The 13,022-nt window shown below is 34.1% G+C and overlaps 2 protein-coding genes across 3 annotated transcripts; one reads left to right on the top strand and one right to left on the bottom strand.

Moving 5' to 3' along the window:
- The first annotated feature begins 233 nt into the window (after positions 1-233).
- LOC141668687 (uncharacterized) lies at positions 234-7,422 on the top strand. Of its 2 annotated transcripts, XM_074475672.1 has the most exons (9): positions 234-602; positions 1,426-1,527; positions 1,654-1,813; positions 2,747-2,926; positions 3,284-3,418; positions 3,747-3,829; positions 4,935-5,028; positions 5,136-5,235; positions 7,286-7,422. In XM_074475672.1, exons 1-8 carry the CDS (start codon positions 343-345, stop codon positions 5,223-5,225), a joined length of 1,104 nt encoding a protein of 367 aa, XP_074331773.1. In that variant the 5' UTR covers positions 234-342; the 3' UTR covers positions 5,226-5,235; positions 7,286-7,422. The 2 variants fall into 2 exon arrangements, 1 of the variants encoding a protein (XP_074331773.1); XR_012553146.1 differs by lacking the exons at positions 5,136-5,235; positions 7,286-7,422 and having other exon boundaries at positions 3,718-3,829; positions 4,935-5,026.
- Positions 5,912-11,555, bottom strand: LOC141668686 (oligopeptide transporter 4-like). The gene is made up of 6 exons (XM_074475671.1): positions 10,878-11,555; positions 10,546-10,643; positions 7,859-8,422; positions 7,269-7,521; positions 6,762-6,944; positions 5,912-6,660 (listed from the first exon to the last, which is right to left on the bottom strand). The coding sequence occupies exons 1-6, from the start codon at positions 11,403-11,405 to the stop codon at positions 6,046-6,048; spliced, it is 2,241 nt and encodes a 746-aa protein (XP_074331772.1). The 5' UTR covers positions 11,406-11,555; the 3' UTR covers positions 5,912-6,045.
- Positions 11,556-13,022: the final 1,467 nt, after the last annotated feature.

Below are 13,022 nucleotides of genomic sequence, written 5' to 3'. Positions count from 1 at the left end.
AGATAATATCATTGAACAAAATAAAATATACTTGTGTAAATTATTTATTCTCCATTAATTTATTTTGAAATTTCTGCCTAAAATCAATATTATGTCATTATTAGGGAGTTACAAAATCAATTTTACGAGTTACAAAATCAAAATAATAAAAAGTACTTTAATTTTTTATTCAAATATTCCAACAGAAAAGACCTCTAAAAATTATTTTAGTCATTTTTCAATAGAAATCGACTTTGACTATTCTAATACCGAAGAAAGTAGTGCCAGAAATCTGTCAGGAAGATCAGTATAAATTCGGTCAACTTTTGTCGAATAATCTTGTCTAAATTTTATCTCCTCGAAATGAAACTATTACAACTCATCTTAAAATGTAGAGCAGCTAAAGCTTCTGCATGTCCAATATTTGTATGCACGCAAGGTTTTCGATCAAATGCCGCACTGGAAGCCTTGGCTAAAGCCTCTGAAAATAAAGTCGAAAACGTTGTGCTTTATAACTACCCTTCTTTTTCTGGCGCTTACTCTGCTCTCTTTGCGAAGCTGTTTCACGACCACCTGAGTATTCCCTGCCTCATTCTTCCGTTTTCGTCGGTGGAGCCTCTTAGGTACATTTCGATATTCGTTGCGTTATGTTTTATTTATTTATTCGGTTGAACTTCTTAGGTACATTTGCGATATTCGTCGCATTATGTACTGTATATTTATTCGTTTGAACCTCTTAGGTACATTTCGATATTCGTTGCATTATGTACTATTTATTTATTAGGTTGAACCTCTTAGTTACATTTGCGATATTCGTTGCATTATGTTTTATTTATTATTCGTTTGAAAATCTTAGGTACATTTCGATATTCATTGCATTATGTACTATTTATGTATTCAGTTGAACATCGTAGTTACATTTGTGATATTCGTCGCATTATGTTATGTTTATTTATTGGGTCGCAGCTCTTCTTTACATTTCGATATTAGTTGCATTATGTTTTATTTATTTATTTGGTTGAACCTCTTGGGTACATTTCGACATTCGTTGCAGTATGTTTTATTTATTTATGTGTAATGTGGAGGAACCAGGATTACGAGAGAGATGGGAGTAAAAATAAGTGTTCTGCTAAAATGTGTGTGAATGTATAGGGAGATATAAATGCTTTATGTTGATGCACGTTTGTATGATATTGCAATAGTGTTTGTGTGTGTCGTATTTGTATGCGTAAAGGGATAAAGCTATGCATTATTCCGTTTGGATTGTAATTGTGATTTTGGGCATTTTAGCTATTTATTTGGAACTCGATTTGTAGTTTATTTTGATTTGGCAATGATATGCGGAACACGTAGAATTGCTGGGTATAAAAGGAAATATTGAAGGGTGCAACGTCTAGGTATGTAAATCTTTCTTGGGTACTGACTTGTTTTACGTGAATGGTATAGGGTTGAAGATGTATGCATTGATGGGCTTAAGACGTGTTATCTTCTTGATTTTCTTGGACCAAAAGGGTTTGCTGCAGAGCTTTCGCGGAAAACAATGTGCCAGTAAGCATATATGTAGCTTTCTTTTTGTTTTTTGTTATAAAAATATACAGAAAAAACATTGTAGAGAGTCTGCTATTAAGTTGATGGTTTTTTTAATTCATTCGTTTTTTTTTTTGGATTGATTAGGGTGATAGCATTTGAACATAGAAAATCCGTGGTCTCCAAGATTAATGTTCCAGAATACTGTAGTCAAAAACTTATGTTTCATGTGGACACTGAGAGGAGCAGCTCTACCATGGCTTATGAGTATTTCTCTGCTCAACTACTAGAGATGAGATCTAATGATGTAAGTTTCAGGGTTTTTGTTTTCTTGTTCAATTTTTCTTTTAAAATTTAAATTCTTGTATAAAAATTTAGTCTCAAATAACTGACTTCTATCTGGATCCTGGAATTACAAATAAATAAAGCTCGATATCTGTCATTCACTAGACCAGTTTCTTTGTTTCTGTGGAATTATTTTAGCTCTGTTTTTGTTGACTTGCGCCTAACACAAGTTTGAAGTTTGAATTTCAACACAATGCCTTCATGGTTTTGTCTTTTCTATTTAAGTTTTAATGTTAAATCTGTCCAATCTATTACGTATATGAAATTAGCTGTGACTGTGAAAAGCTAGTACTGATAATTTGCAGGTATACTACCAGGGCTGGGGGCACTTGGTCCTGAGTGTATGCCATGGTGTACCCTGAGAAATTCAAAATATACACTTAACAGTCTAACACCTCTTGGTGTAACAGTATTCCCCATGCTCTCTTTACGAAATGTTGAGGGTTCGAACCTTGTCCAGGACAAGGTGGGTGTGTGAGTGTTTTTAGCTAGTAAAAAAAAGTCTTAGAATATATGGCTAATGTGTATCAAATTTTTTCTAATAAAAGAGATGGTTTGTTGGTTTTAGGACCTGGATCTGAAGAGATGTGAATGAAGAATGTCTAACAATTAAGTTTAACTTAATAAAGAGATAATTAGTATCATCTTACCAAAAAAAAGTAACAGAAAAGATAGCAGTGCCTATGTTAGGGAAGATGCACTCATCTCTGACAGACAAGTGAAGGACCTAAGCCCCATACCAACTTCTATATAGTGTCCTCCAGATCAAAGGTGAACAAGTACTCTAAGTTGTGCGAAAATTTTCTTCCTTAATACAGCCACTAAGTTTCACGATATCTACTTTGGTATTTTTGTTGCAATAGTAGAAGTGTAATGAAAGTGTTCTTTTATTCAGGCTGAAATTATAAATCTACTGAACGGGAAGGAACAAGATCGTGTGGAAAAGGTTCTCAAGTATATAGAGGATTTAGACCTCCGCAGAGGGACATTGGCAGATATTAAGGCATTTCATATTGGCCTTAGCGAGTGTCGTTCACATTTAAACTGCATCACTAATCCACATATGTACAAACAGGTTTGCTGAATACATTGACAATCTTCTGGAATCACATCAAACTGATATTATTCTGTACGATCTCCTTTCATATATCGTGTACCTTTCTTGCAAATGAGACTTATTAATTTAAAAATCCACAAGTGGCTGTTTAAGAGGTGTCAAACCATGTTCTTAAGTTATGAATGTGTGGTGTATGATCTATAAGCGTTTTTTCCATATTTTACCATGATGGTGATATTTCTGATTTTTTAAATTTAAGAGTTTATATCTTCTTTTTGACTTCTACCTGAAATGTTAAATATTTTGTTGTTTAGTAAGGTTCGTGTGAAGAGTACAATATAGTCTTAAAGTTGGTCCATATTTTCTTCTGAACAGTTACCCAAAATATGCACCATAGATTTGATTAGCAAGGGGAATTCTCAAATTCTTACTCGACAAGAGGAAGCAAAAAAGTTGCTGGATAGGGTATTCAAAGTTCGGTTAGGTAGAGGATTTTACGGGAACTGTCTGGTAAGTTTTTTTGTAAGCATTAATCTCGATGCTATTGATGTATATATGAAAATAGTTGTATGAGTAAGACTGTGCATTTGACCTTTATTAGACCATATTAATTTGCGGGATATGTGCACACTAGGTACCTCTGTCTGTATGCCTATGATTACCTCGATAACCTGTTTTTGTAGAAGTAGATTATAAATATAAATATTCATGCTTAGTGAAGCATATGCCATATGCTGTTTCCAATGTAATACAACCATATTTGAAATCCTTTAACATAATTTTATTTTTTTAATTTGAAATGTGTGCAGAAATCTTTATCTATTTGCTTTTGTTCTAGGGAGTTCGGGCAGATAGAAATCCCAGTTTAAGTGATGAAATTGGCAAAGAACTTAGCATAAGAAGTTCTGCAGCTGGATTAAGGTAATTACTTTAATGGAAAAGTGGACCTTTTGTTGCATATGAAGGACTCCGTAATACCATCTATGATCAATACAATAAAAATGTTCACCATTGAATTATTAAAGACCTAATACCTGCTGAGGAACGAATGTGACAATTTAAAGGAATTTTATGTTTACTATTTAGTATCACATAGTTAATCATATTTATTCTACTGAAATTAGTGTGTTATGTGTGTGTTTTATATATGGGGCTAGTAGTTTATCAAATATGCAGTAGGTTATTTTCAATAATCCCACTTGTGTTTGGCCTACGTTAGTAAATTGATTTATGTTATTAGGATTTGTATTCCCTATATATATATATAATCACCACAAATTAAGACTTAGTTATTGAGATATTAAATTATCCATTTAAGTCTCTTGTGTATGGTTGGGGACATATAACTTTTCTACCTTCCATGGCTGGAAAGCACTTGGGGTAGTAATTCTTTTGCTGTTGAATCAATATAATTCTATCTTTATCATCACTTTTATTTATAAATCATTTTTTGGTAAACCTGTCCTCATCAATAACTGTGTGAAATAAAGCTATAGATATTAGCCAACTCAGCCACAGACTTACCTGCACAAGGGCTATGGCCATATGACCATCAAAATAAGTTTAAAAGGCAGACTTCGAAAGCATCAGATCACAGAAAACAAGGCTCAAACTACCTTAAATAGATGTACCAAGGAGGGTCTGGTGAATTAGGTGATTTTAGGGTTATGTTGTTTAATTAGGAACTACTGGGTCTTACTGTCTGTTACACGTTAGTCTTGAGTTAGCTGGGCCTGGTTGGAGAAAGGGTGACGACTGAGAGTTGAAGCTTTGAGGGATGCTAAGTAGGTCAGCCAAAAGTTTGTGACAGTATGGTTAAATTGGTTAACATCATGCTGGGAGTATAGAGGGTATGTCACCTAGTGCCTTGTATTTTGTCTTCTACAGTGTTTAAATAACCTAGTTTTTTTTCTTGAAAAATCCTCAATGTTATTCAACCTTGCCAAGTTAATCTAGTTTTGGAACTGAAGATTATGAGCTAACCTATTCAAAAAAAACAAATTGATTAAAAGAGTGATTACATCAGGCCTATAGGAGCTGTTATATACATGCAAGGGAAAAATCTAAAGATGTGCTTGAGGAGTACGGATAAGGCTACTGATACATCTGAAGTTGCAAAGGTGTGCAGCGCTATACTATGGAGTCGGTTTGTTTTAAATTTCATATCGACGATAGGTAAGGATAACTTACTGAATCAGTTCTCTTTCTCTACATCTTAATAAATAAGGCATATGGTGGTGGAGGTTCCCCATGCTCGAGCTCCTTCATTATTCGAATGGATGAGTACAACCAGTGGTTATCAGTGAGTACATCTTAAAGATGCCAAGGTATAGTACAACGATGTCTTTCTTTTTTACATACTTTTTTATTTATATCTGTCTTTCTTGACAGTATTTAACAACATTTACAACATATATTTCTGAAATGTAAGGGGTGAAATGTCCTGAATAGAAACATTTCTATGAATATTCTTATAAAATCATGCTGGTTACACTTTTGTTTTTTTCAACAAATGGTGTTACTCAAATGTATAAGCTCAGACCGGTGATTATAGTCTCACTGTTTAGCTATAATCTTTTATCTACATTCCAGATAGTCAGATAATTGCAGATAAACATGCCTTGACAGATTTACAAACATCTTGTTCCTTGTCGTGCACACTTTCTTGGCTTTCTATAGATCTACGAGTATTATGCTTTAGCTCTGCTTGACAATGTAGCAGTAAGTATTGTGATTATTCCCTTTTTTTATAAAATAATAAAATAAATATGCTCAACTTTCACATCTAGTTATTTTCCTTGGAAGAGAAACAGGATCAGATGAAGACAATAGTAGAAAAACCACAACTGCTTCTTTTCATATTATAATAATTTGGCTACTACTGTGATTAATTCTAAACACCCTTAAGTATCATGTTTTGGCTAAAACAGTCTATATGTGGACATGTGAATAATCATATGGCAGACATCAGTGGCTAACTGGCTGCTCATTGCATCTTGAATCTAAAGAAGCAATGTCAAATAACTTGTAATAGTTTTGTTCCTGTATACTGTCTACAAGGCGTGCAATGCACCAAGTCCATCTTGTTGAATTCATTAACTGAATAATATGCATGATATTTACCAACACTAGTCTATCTAGTTTAATGGGCACCCAGAAACGTTGATGCCTTTGGCTGTTGGGCATGTTGCCAATTCGCAGTGTTCACCATTTGTACCCCACCAATCCAGTCCGATGTCCTCCATGCTCAGGGAAAAATATAAGAGCACTGCCATGAAAGCCACCCCAGCATCTAGTGCAGCTGAGAGGATATAATTGTATCTTTGCCACCATTGTTTCCGGTAACGGAAGACAAAAAAGTTGAAAATGGTACCAACAATGATCCATGCATTATAATTTAAGGGTGTTGCTGGTGGCATTGCCCCTGTTGCTCCCAGAAGTACTGGTAAATTAATCAAAGGAATCCATGATTGTTTTGGAAATGCCTTGTGGAATAGCCAGACCACAATTGGTCCCAATGCACCTCCAAGGAAGAACCAGTTCATGGAACTATAGTTTCCTTGAGATCCGAAAATCCTTTTTGGACCCACCAAACCCCATATAACTGATGCATCGAAAAATACCCGATCACCAGGACAGGTCCAAGGACTATCTGCTGGAAGTAGATCATCTTGACATATGTTCTCTATACTCTCTAGCAGCCACCATGCTACTGAGAGATTAATAGTTCCGGCAATGATAGTTCCTATGAACTTGATTGGACAAAAGTATATAAAATATATCAGATTTTTCAAATCAAGAGTGAAGTGTAAATGGCGGCAAATAAGTAAAATGTTTGCAGATTATTGTTTACCTGAACTAAGAACATTGATCTAGGAGGGATCTTCATGTAATGTCCTAGTTTAAAATCACTTAGAAAGGAGACAGCCTGTGCCATGCTCATGTAGCCATAGGTTTTAAAGCACACATTAGCTATTGGTCTCCCTGGTAAGATAATTCCCATAATGTACTCCGTGATTATATTTAACCCTGGTGTCTGCATGTGATCAACAGAAAATTACATATAATTGGACGAGTAAAGCTACTTCAGATGCTCAATTTACAAACCATATGCAAAGTCAATCTTGAGCAGTTATCTGATCTGTATTATGCCTATATAAATGTAATGCAGGAATTTATTTGATATACTCATGTGAATTAACTTATGATGTATTATGCAGATTTTTAGATGTTCTTAAGGCATTGAATGCATAATAAGAATAGCAAAAATAGTGTTATTATATGAACTTGGTTGTGCATCTGGTTCCATGAATAATGTTGTGTAGTGGTATACGTATGAAAGAACTTTCTGCTCAATAACCTGATTGGTAGTTGCAGTTATAATGCTGATGGGAAGGGTGAAGATGAAGGCTATGACACAAGCAAAAAGGAGGCCCCACCATGGCATCTGCACTTGATCGTTCAAGAAGATGCATAATACAAGTGAGACTGCCACTGTTACTACAAGCAACAGATAAAACCACCAGGAAGGTATGTCCTTGTATCTCCTCATCATTCTTGTATGGATATCATCCTTACCCTTGTATGAAGCCCGAAAGCGATCATAGATTTCCCTGCATATAATTGTACAAAATGTGTTCTTATTTTCATAACTCATTAAGTAAATTTTCATGTGTTGTATGTATTGTGAAAATTGAGCAGCATCACTTTGTTAATTCGGTATCAAGTAATGTTCTAAATGATGATTTGCTCCACGGTATTTTAGGTAATCGTCGCTTATGCGTTTATACTTAAAATTCGTGTGCAAAATAATATCAGTTAATCAGGCAGAAAGGCAGCTGTATGTGTTATCAAATAATAATGGAATTTCAGAGAGGAAAAATATTATAATTGAATGAGGCTTATGCATGTTTAAGAAACTACAAGTGTACACAGTTATAAAAGAGATACCTTCCGTGGAAGAAGCCAACATGTGTTAGAGTGGCTGCAATAGTAGCAAAACCAAAACCGTAAGTGAGTGCAAAAAACATGCTTAGATGTATCCGTCCTTGCTCTTCATAGTGCGGAATGTCCAACTGAAATTTGTTGTTAACAATATCTGATATGTTATACTTCTGACCATCATGTGTAAACAAGTGCGAGGAGAAGATCGGGAAGTTTTTAGCACTGTATACATTTAACCCCCAGTATGCCATCGGCATGAAAATGTAAATTATCAGAAAATACCCCAAAAAGACATTAACAATTGCAAAAAAAGGGCTTATGAGGGGGCTGAACAAGAAGGAGGCCACCACGGACCAATCTAGTGTTACAGAACCAAGTCCAAGGCCTCTCATCCCAGATCCGATTTGCTGAGCAGTGACGGATCCAGAGAATGCCCAGCACATCCACGAGATGGTTGAGAGAGTTGAGAAAAGATATCCTGGGATTAAGTACCAGGAAAAGCTGCAAACTAATGCAATAAGGAAGAATTTTGCCCTTGACATGCGTTCTTCATCCTTTTCATGCAAAGCCCTGCATCATTATTGAGATAAATATACTTCTGTGCTAGTCAAGTATGAACGCCATACTTCGAATAAGACACTAGATGACTTGAGGTATAACAAAAATTAAGTTTTGCAAAGGATAGAGTGATGAAAACACTTTTTTTGGTTATTCCTAAAATTGAACTTCAAAATCAGTCTGCCATTTCTTGCATGTCAAAAACGATAACAGATATTATGAGGTAATTGCTGCTTCCTATCAAATAGAGTATATACATTGTTCCTGTGATAAAGCTAGGACCTATATGTTAATCTTAAGTATTCGTTCTACAAGGTATTAAGACGTAAATTCCTTTTGAAGATGTATGTTAACATTTAAAATTTGGTTCATTGTTATTCTACAAGTTTGAGTTGGCTGGTAAATAGTAACTGTAATCTCTCACCTTTGTCATGTTAAGATTGTAAGGAAGCTCCTGGCAAAAAAAGGATTGTAAGGAAGCTTAAACATTGTGCACTGGCTTGTTTAATGCACATATTGGTTTGGAGATTTCCTCAAAAGCCTAAACTCTTGCATGTTTGCCTGTTTTACTACAAGTTACTGATATTATGCATAATCATCTATCAGGTTGAAGGCAAATCCTACATTTTGTTCACACTGGCAGTCTGGCACCTAGACAAATGCAGCTCTCTTTACCCTTACCCTTCTTTTGTCAAATGAGGTACATCTTTAAGCTTTTGAATTTTGTCATCTTCTATTCACCATCTGGAGGATTTTGCATTTTGCATTATAGTATACATTTATTTAGCAGTTATTGTTTACTCTGTATTACTCTAACAGTATGTTGTGCTATTAATTTTTTTTAAACAACAAATAGTGGCATCTTTTTTCAGAAATGTCAAGTGAAAAAATATGTATAATGACACTGCTGTCTAGTGTATGTTGGGTAAATACATGGCAGATATACAAGGATTTGCTGTCTTCTTTGTTATAGAATTTGCCTTATCTTGGTTCTTTAAGGCATGTGACTAATGGCAAATGAAACATCTATAAAGAACCATTATAACCCTACTTCAAAACTTTATCGAGAATAAAAGTACACTATATTTACCGCTTCCGGGATATTAACTTATCGAGGTTATTAATTTATCGAGAATTGTATGCAGAGTTCTTAATTTTATTTTGGGGAGGGGGACATGAATCCATTATTGCTGAGCTCATAAGATTCAAAATCTATTCATTTGGACCACAGTCCATATTCTATAGTAGTATTGGCTAATGGCTATCACAACTTGACCAAACTCTGATTCAAAATTGCAGAAAAAGATGCCTACATCAAGTTGTTTTGTTAGCTGTAAAGATGTCACTATTTTAAAAGAAAAAGGCTTATTTTTATTAGACCTGCATGTGACTTTCATGGTTATACTAATAATATATTTCTTGTGTGAAAGTGAATCTTTGTGTGGTTGTATATTATTATTAGAATTTTCCCAAAGACGACTGTAAACATTCATTTTTTATTATATTATTTGTTCTTTTTTTTTTGAAAATTTCACCATTTTATTCAAATTCATATATACTCTCTGATTATTAACATTTCCGGTTATTATGATGATCTCTTGGTCGTCTTCTTTACGTAATGTCAAGTTTCAAATTTTATCAAATTAACAAGATGAAGAGACGTCTTCTTTACGAAGGTCAAGATTCGAATTTATCAAATCAACAAGACGAATGAGTGAGTGTGTTTGATTATTAAAAAAACTCTAGCTATATAAGCAATTTGTAGAGGTATCTATTAATTAGAAAAAGACTTGGCTAGTACAACTGCCTAATTATGACAAACATTAATATTAGGTTGTTTGTAGTATTCATCAGTTATAATCAATCAATTTTCTGGGTTTTATTTTTACATTCCAAGTTATATATAAATCAAATCATTTAGATATAACTTCATGGAATATTTCTTTAAAGAACCCCCTAAACTTAATAATGCTTAGATACAAGTGTAGCAATCAATCAAATTAGAAAAGAAGAAATGTATAGCAATCATCAAGATTTAGAAACTTTGTGGACTAAGAAACATAAAAATTATGAGATGATAAAAGCAAAAATCAAAAAGCAACTTTCACTATGAAATAAGTAAATTAGTAACTCACCGGAAAAGTGAGACCTGAACAAGAGTGCTTGGCCACCACATTTGTGCCGGCTCTACCACATAACTCCGTAGTAGCCCCGCCCACCCGTATCCTAGAACCTGCATATAGCGGAACCAGGAGCTCAAATCAAAATTTTATACAGATTTTTAAGGACTAAATGAGATTTAAGATCAAAATTTCGCTAAAAAATTTCGGTTCAAAGGGACTTGAAATTGAGTCAGGTCCATTCCGGTTCCGTCACTGTCTACCATTTTGCGTAAATTTTGTTTTTGTGTGGATGTAAGTGTATATGATGCACATGTATGTTGGTAAATTCTACACTTTGTGTTTACCTGGGTAGTGATAATAAGCAACCATCCAGCTACAAAAGATATGCTGCGAAAATAAAATGCTTTGATGATGGTGATAATGCCAACAGCATAAGCAGAGCCGCTTCCAAAAGCAGCTCCAGCATTAGCAAACACCGAAATCAGGACATGTTCCTTGATATTAAACGGACCAGGGTTGAGCGAAAACGATCTCGACCCGAACCCCAGTATCCTGAACTTTGTTTCAGGTAAAATTGCAGCCATGAAATGGCCAATGGGAAGTGTAGCTACTTGGACAGTAATCTGAGTTATAACTAGTGGTTCTGTCCGGTACGCGAAGAACTGGTTAAGAAACGAAAGTAGACAGCAAGATAGTAGTCCTAGGAACCACATCCGAAATGTCCATACTGGTAGTGTTGGATCATCGGTATTCAGAACAGTTAGTCGAACCTCCTCGACTGGGGAAACATCGTCGTCGTCTTCGTGCTTTCTGTTTTGCTCCGAGTCAACCGTTGTAGTCGAATATTGTGGGTGAGGTTCTAAGGTTCCCATGCTTGAAAGATGGTTGGGTTGTTAGTCTGCTAAGTTATGAATGTAGTAGGGTTCTTATACATGGTACACTAGACACTTGTGTTGATGATTTAGAGAGCTTAATTAGTCTAATATTACTGTGCATGGGTTGTAACTTGTAATCTGACTTTGTGAAGCCTAAAGTTGACTAGCCGTAAGGAGTGCTGTAGAGGATATTTTGTTCTTATTATCTGTCTTTATTTTCTAAATAAAATCATATTCTAGTGTCGGCTAACTTTTGATCAGTACAAGTAAAGTGAAAAATAAATTAAAAAAAATCGATATCAAAAGTATTTGCTTATAAAAGGTTTACCAGTATAATTATCAGGTATACAAGATCGAATATGACTTGACATAACTCAAGGTTTTGTACTTGAATAACAGTAAATATAAGTTACCTTATAACTTATAACTTATAAACGTTAATTTGAATTATGTGATTTCGGTCATGGTTAACGAGAATAAGAATAAATATTATGTATGAGTCGAGTTCGAGCCAAACAGATAAAAAATTTGGTTGGACTCGCTGACTCATTTGAGTTTATTTTCATTTTTAAGATCAATTCGTTTAAGAAAATTGAAATCATTTAAATAAGTTAATCTCAAATTATGTTTACGAATGACTCTATTTATTTGTTTGAGCCAGCGGAAAGGGAAAGATCATCGATTACAAGCCAAGATGGCAAGTGTGGTGGTTGATATTGAATATTTATGTAAAATGATTGCTGGATTTTCTGATAAAGAAGTCCGAATTAGTGGCGATTACATGTTACTCCCTCCGTCCCTTTTTACATTTCCTATTTTGACTTCTAACACTGTTTATATTCGGCGATTGACTATTAATTCACATCTAATTCATAAAATCAAATATAGTCATAGGTGATCTTGTTGAATTCGGATTTATGAGTACTTTAATACAATGAAATTTTTATATTTAATACTAATACGAAATTAAAGATATTAACAATCAAAAGTGTGCATTGGCAAACGTGTCAAACACAAATAGGAAACGTTTTTAGGCACGGAGGGAGTATTAACGTGATGTTCAGTTGAATCATTACACATGCCTGACGCAAAAATACAGTAACATTTATTAGACCATCTTTAACATAACTTATTTTTACACCATTTTAATATAGACTTTTTCTTCAACTCAATTCTAAATCTTACATATTTTAATGTTGCACCAAAAATTACCCAAATTTACTATTACACCATTTTTTAGAATTTTTATTAATTGCAACATTACTCTTTACTCTTTGCATGAAATAAAGTTGTTATATTTGTATTCTACTAACTTTATTACTTTTATACTTTATTTTGTATTCTAACAATAAAATAACATGTATGTGTAAGATTTAGTGTTTATAGGTTGGAGTTGAAATTACAAATAGTGTAATTTTTACGCTATTTTGGTGTAAATTTCCCGCCAAAATAGTGTATAGTGTGATGCACTGGAGATGAATGATTTATGAGTTAACAGCACAGACATAAATATGAGTTAATTTTTCAAAAATCGAAAATAAATTACTTAAAATTTATTAAAACAATTTGATTTTTCATAAATGACCCAATAAATTACAAATCATTAGTTCAAGA

This window comes from Apium graveolens, chromosome 6 (genome assembly GCF_009905375.1).
Source record: "Apium graveolens cultivar Ventura chromosome 6, ASM990537v1, whole genome shotgun sequence".
NCBI classification, from domain to species: Eukaryota; Viridiplantae; Streptophyta; class Magnoliopsida; order Apiales; family Apiaceae; genus Apium; species Apium graveolens.
This window is presented reverse-complemented; position numbering and strand designations above follow the sequence as displayed.

What these genes read in the sequence shown, in the direction of transcription:
- LOC141668687 (XM_074475672.1), top strand. Translation starts at nt 343, where the DNA reads ATGAAACTATTACAACTCATCTTAAAATGTAGAGCAGCTAAAGCTTCT. An exon ending in ATCCACATATGTACAAACAG is followed by an intron (nt 2,927 to 3,283) that starts GTTTGCTGAATA and finishes TCTTCTGAACAG; the next exon opens with TTACCCAAAATATGCACCAT. An exon ending in AGTTCTGCAGCTGGATTAAG is followed by an intron (nt 3,830 to 4,934) that starts GTAATTACTTTA and finishes TGATTACATCAG; the next exon opens with GCCTATAGGAGCTGTTATAT.
- LOC141668686 (XM_074475671.1), bottom strand. Translation starts at nt 11,405, where the DNA reads ATGGGAACCTTAGAACCTCACCCACAATATTCGACTACAACGGTTGAC. An exon ending in GTTCAGGTCTCACTTTTCCG is followed by an intron (nt 8,423 to 10,545) that starts GTGAGTTACTAA and finishes ATAATGATGCAG; the next exon opens with GGCTTTGCATGAAAAGGATG. An exon ending in TAACTGCAACTACCAATCAG is followed by an intron (nt 6,945 to 7,268) that starts GTTATTGAGCAG and finishes GATCACATGCAG; the next exon opens with ACACCAGGGTTAAATATAAT.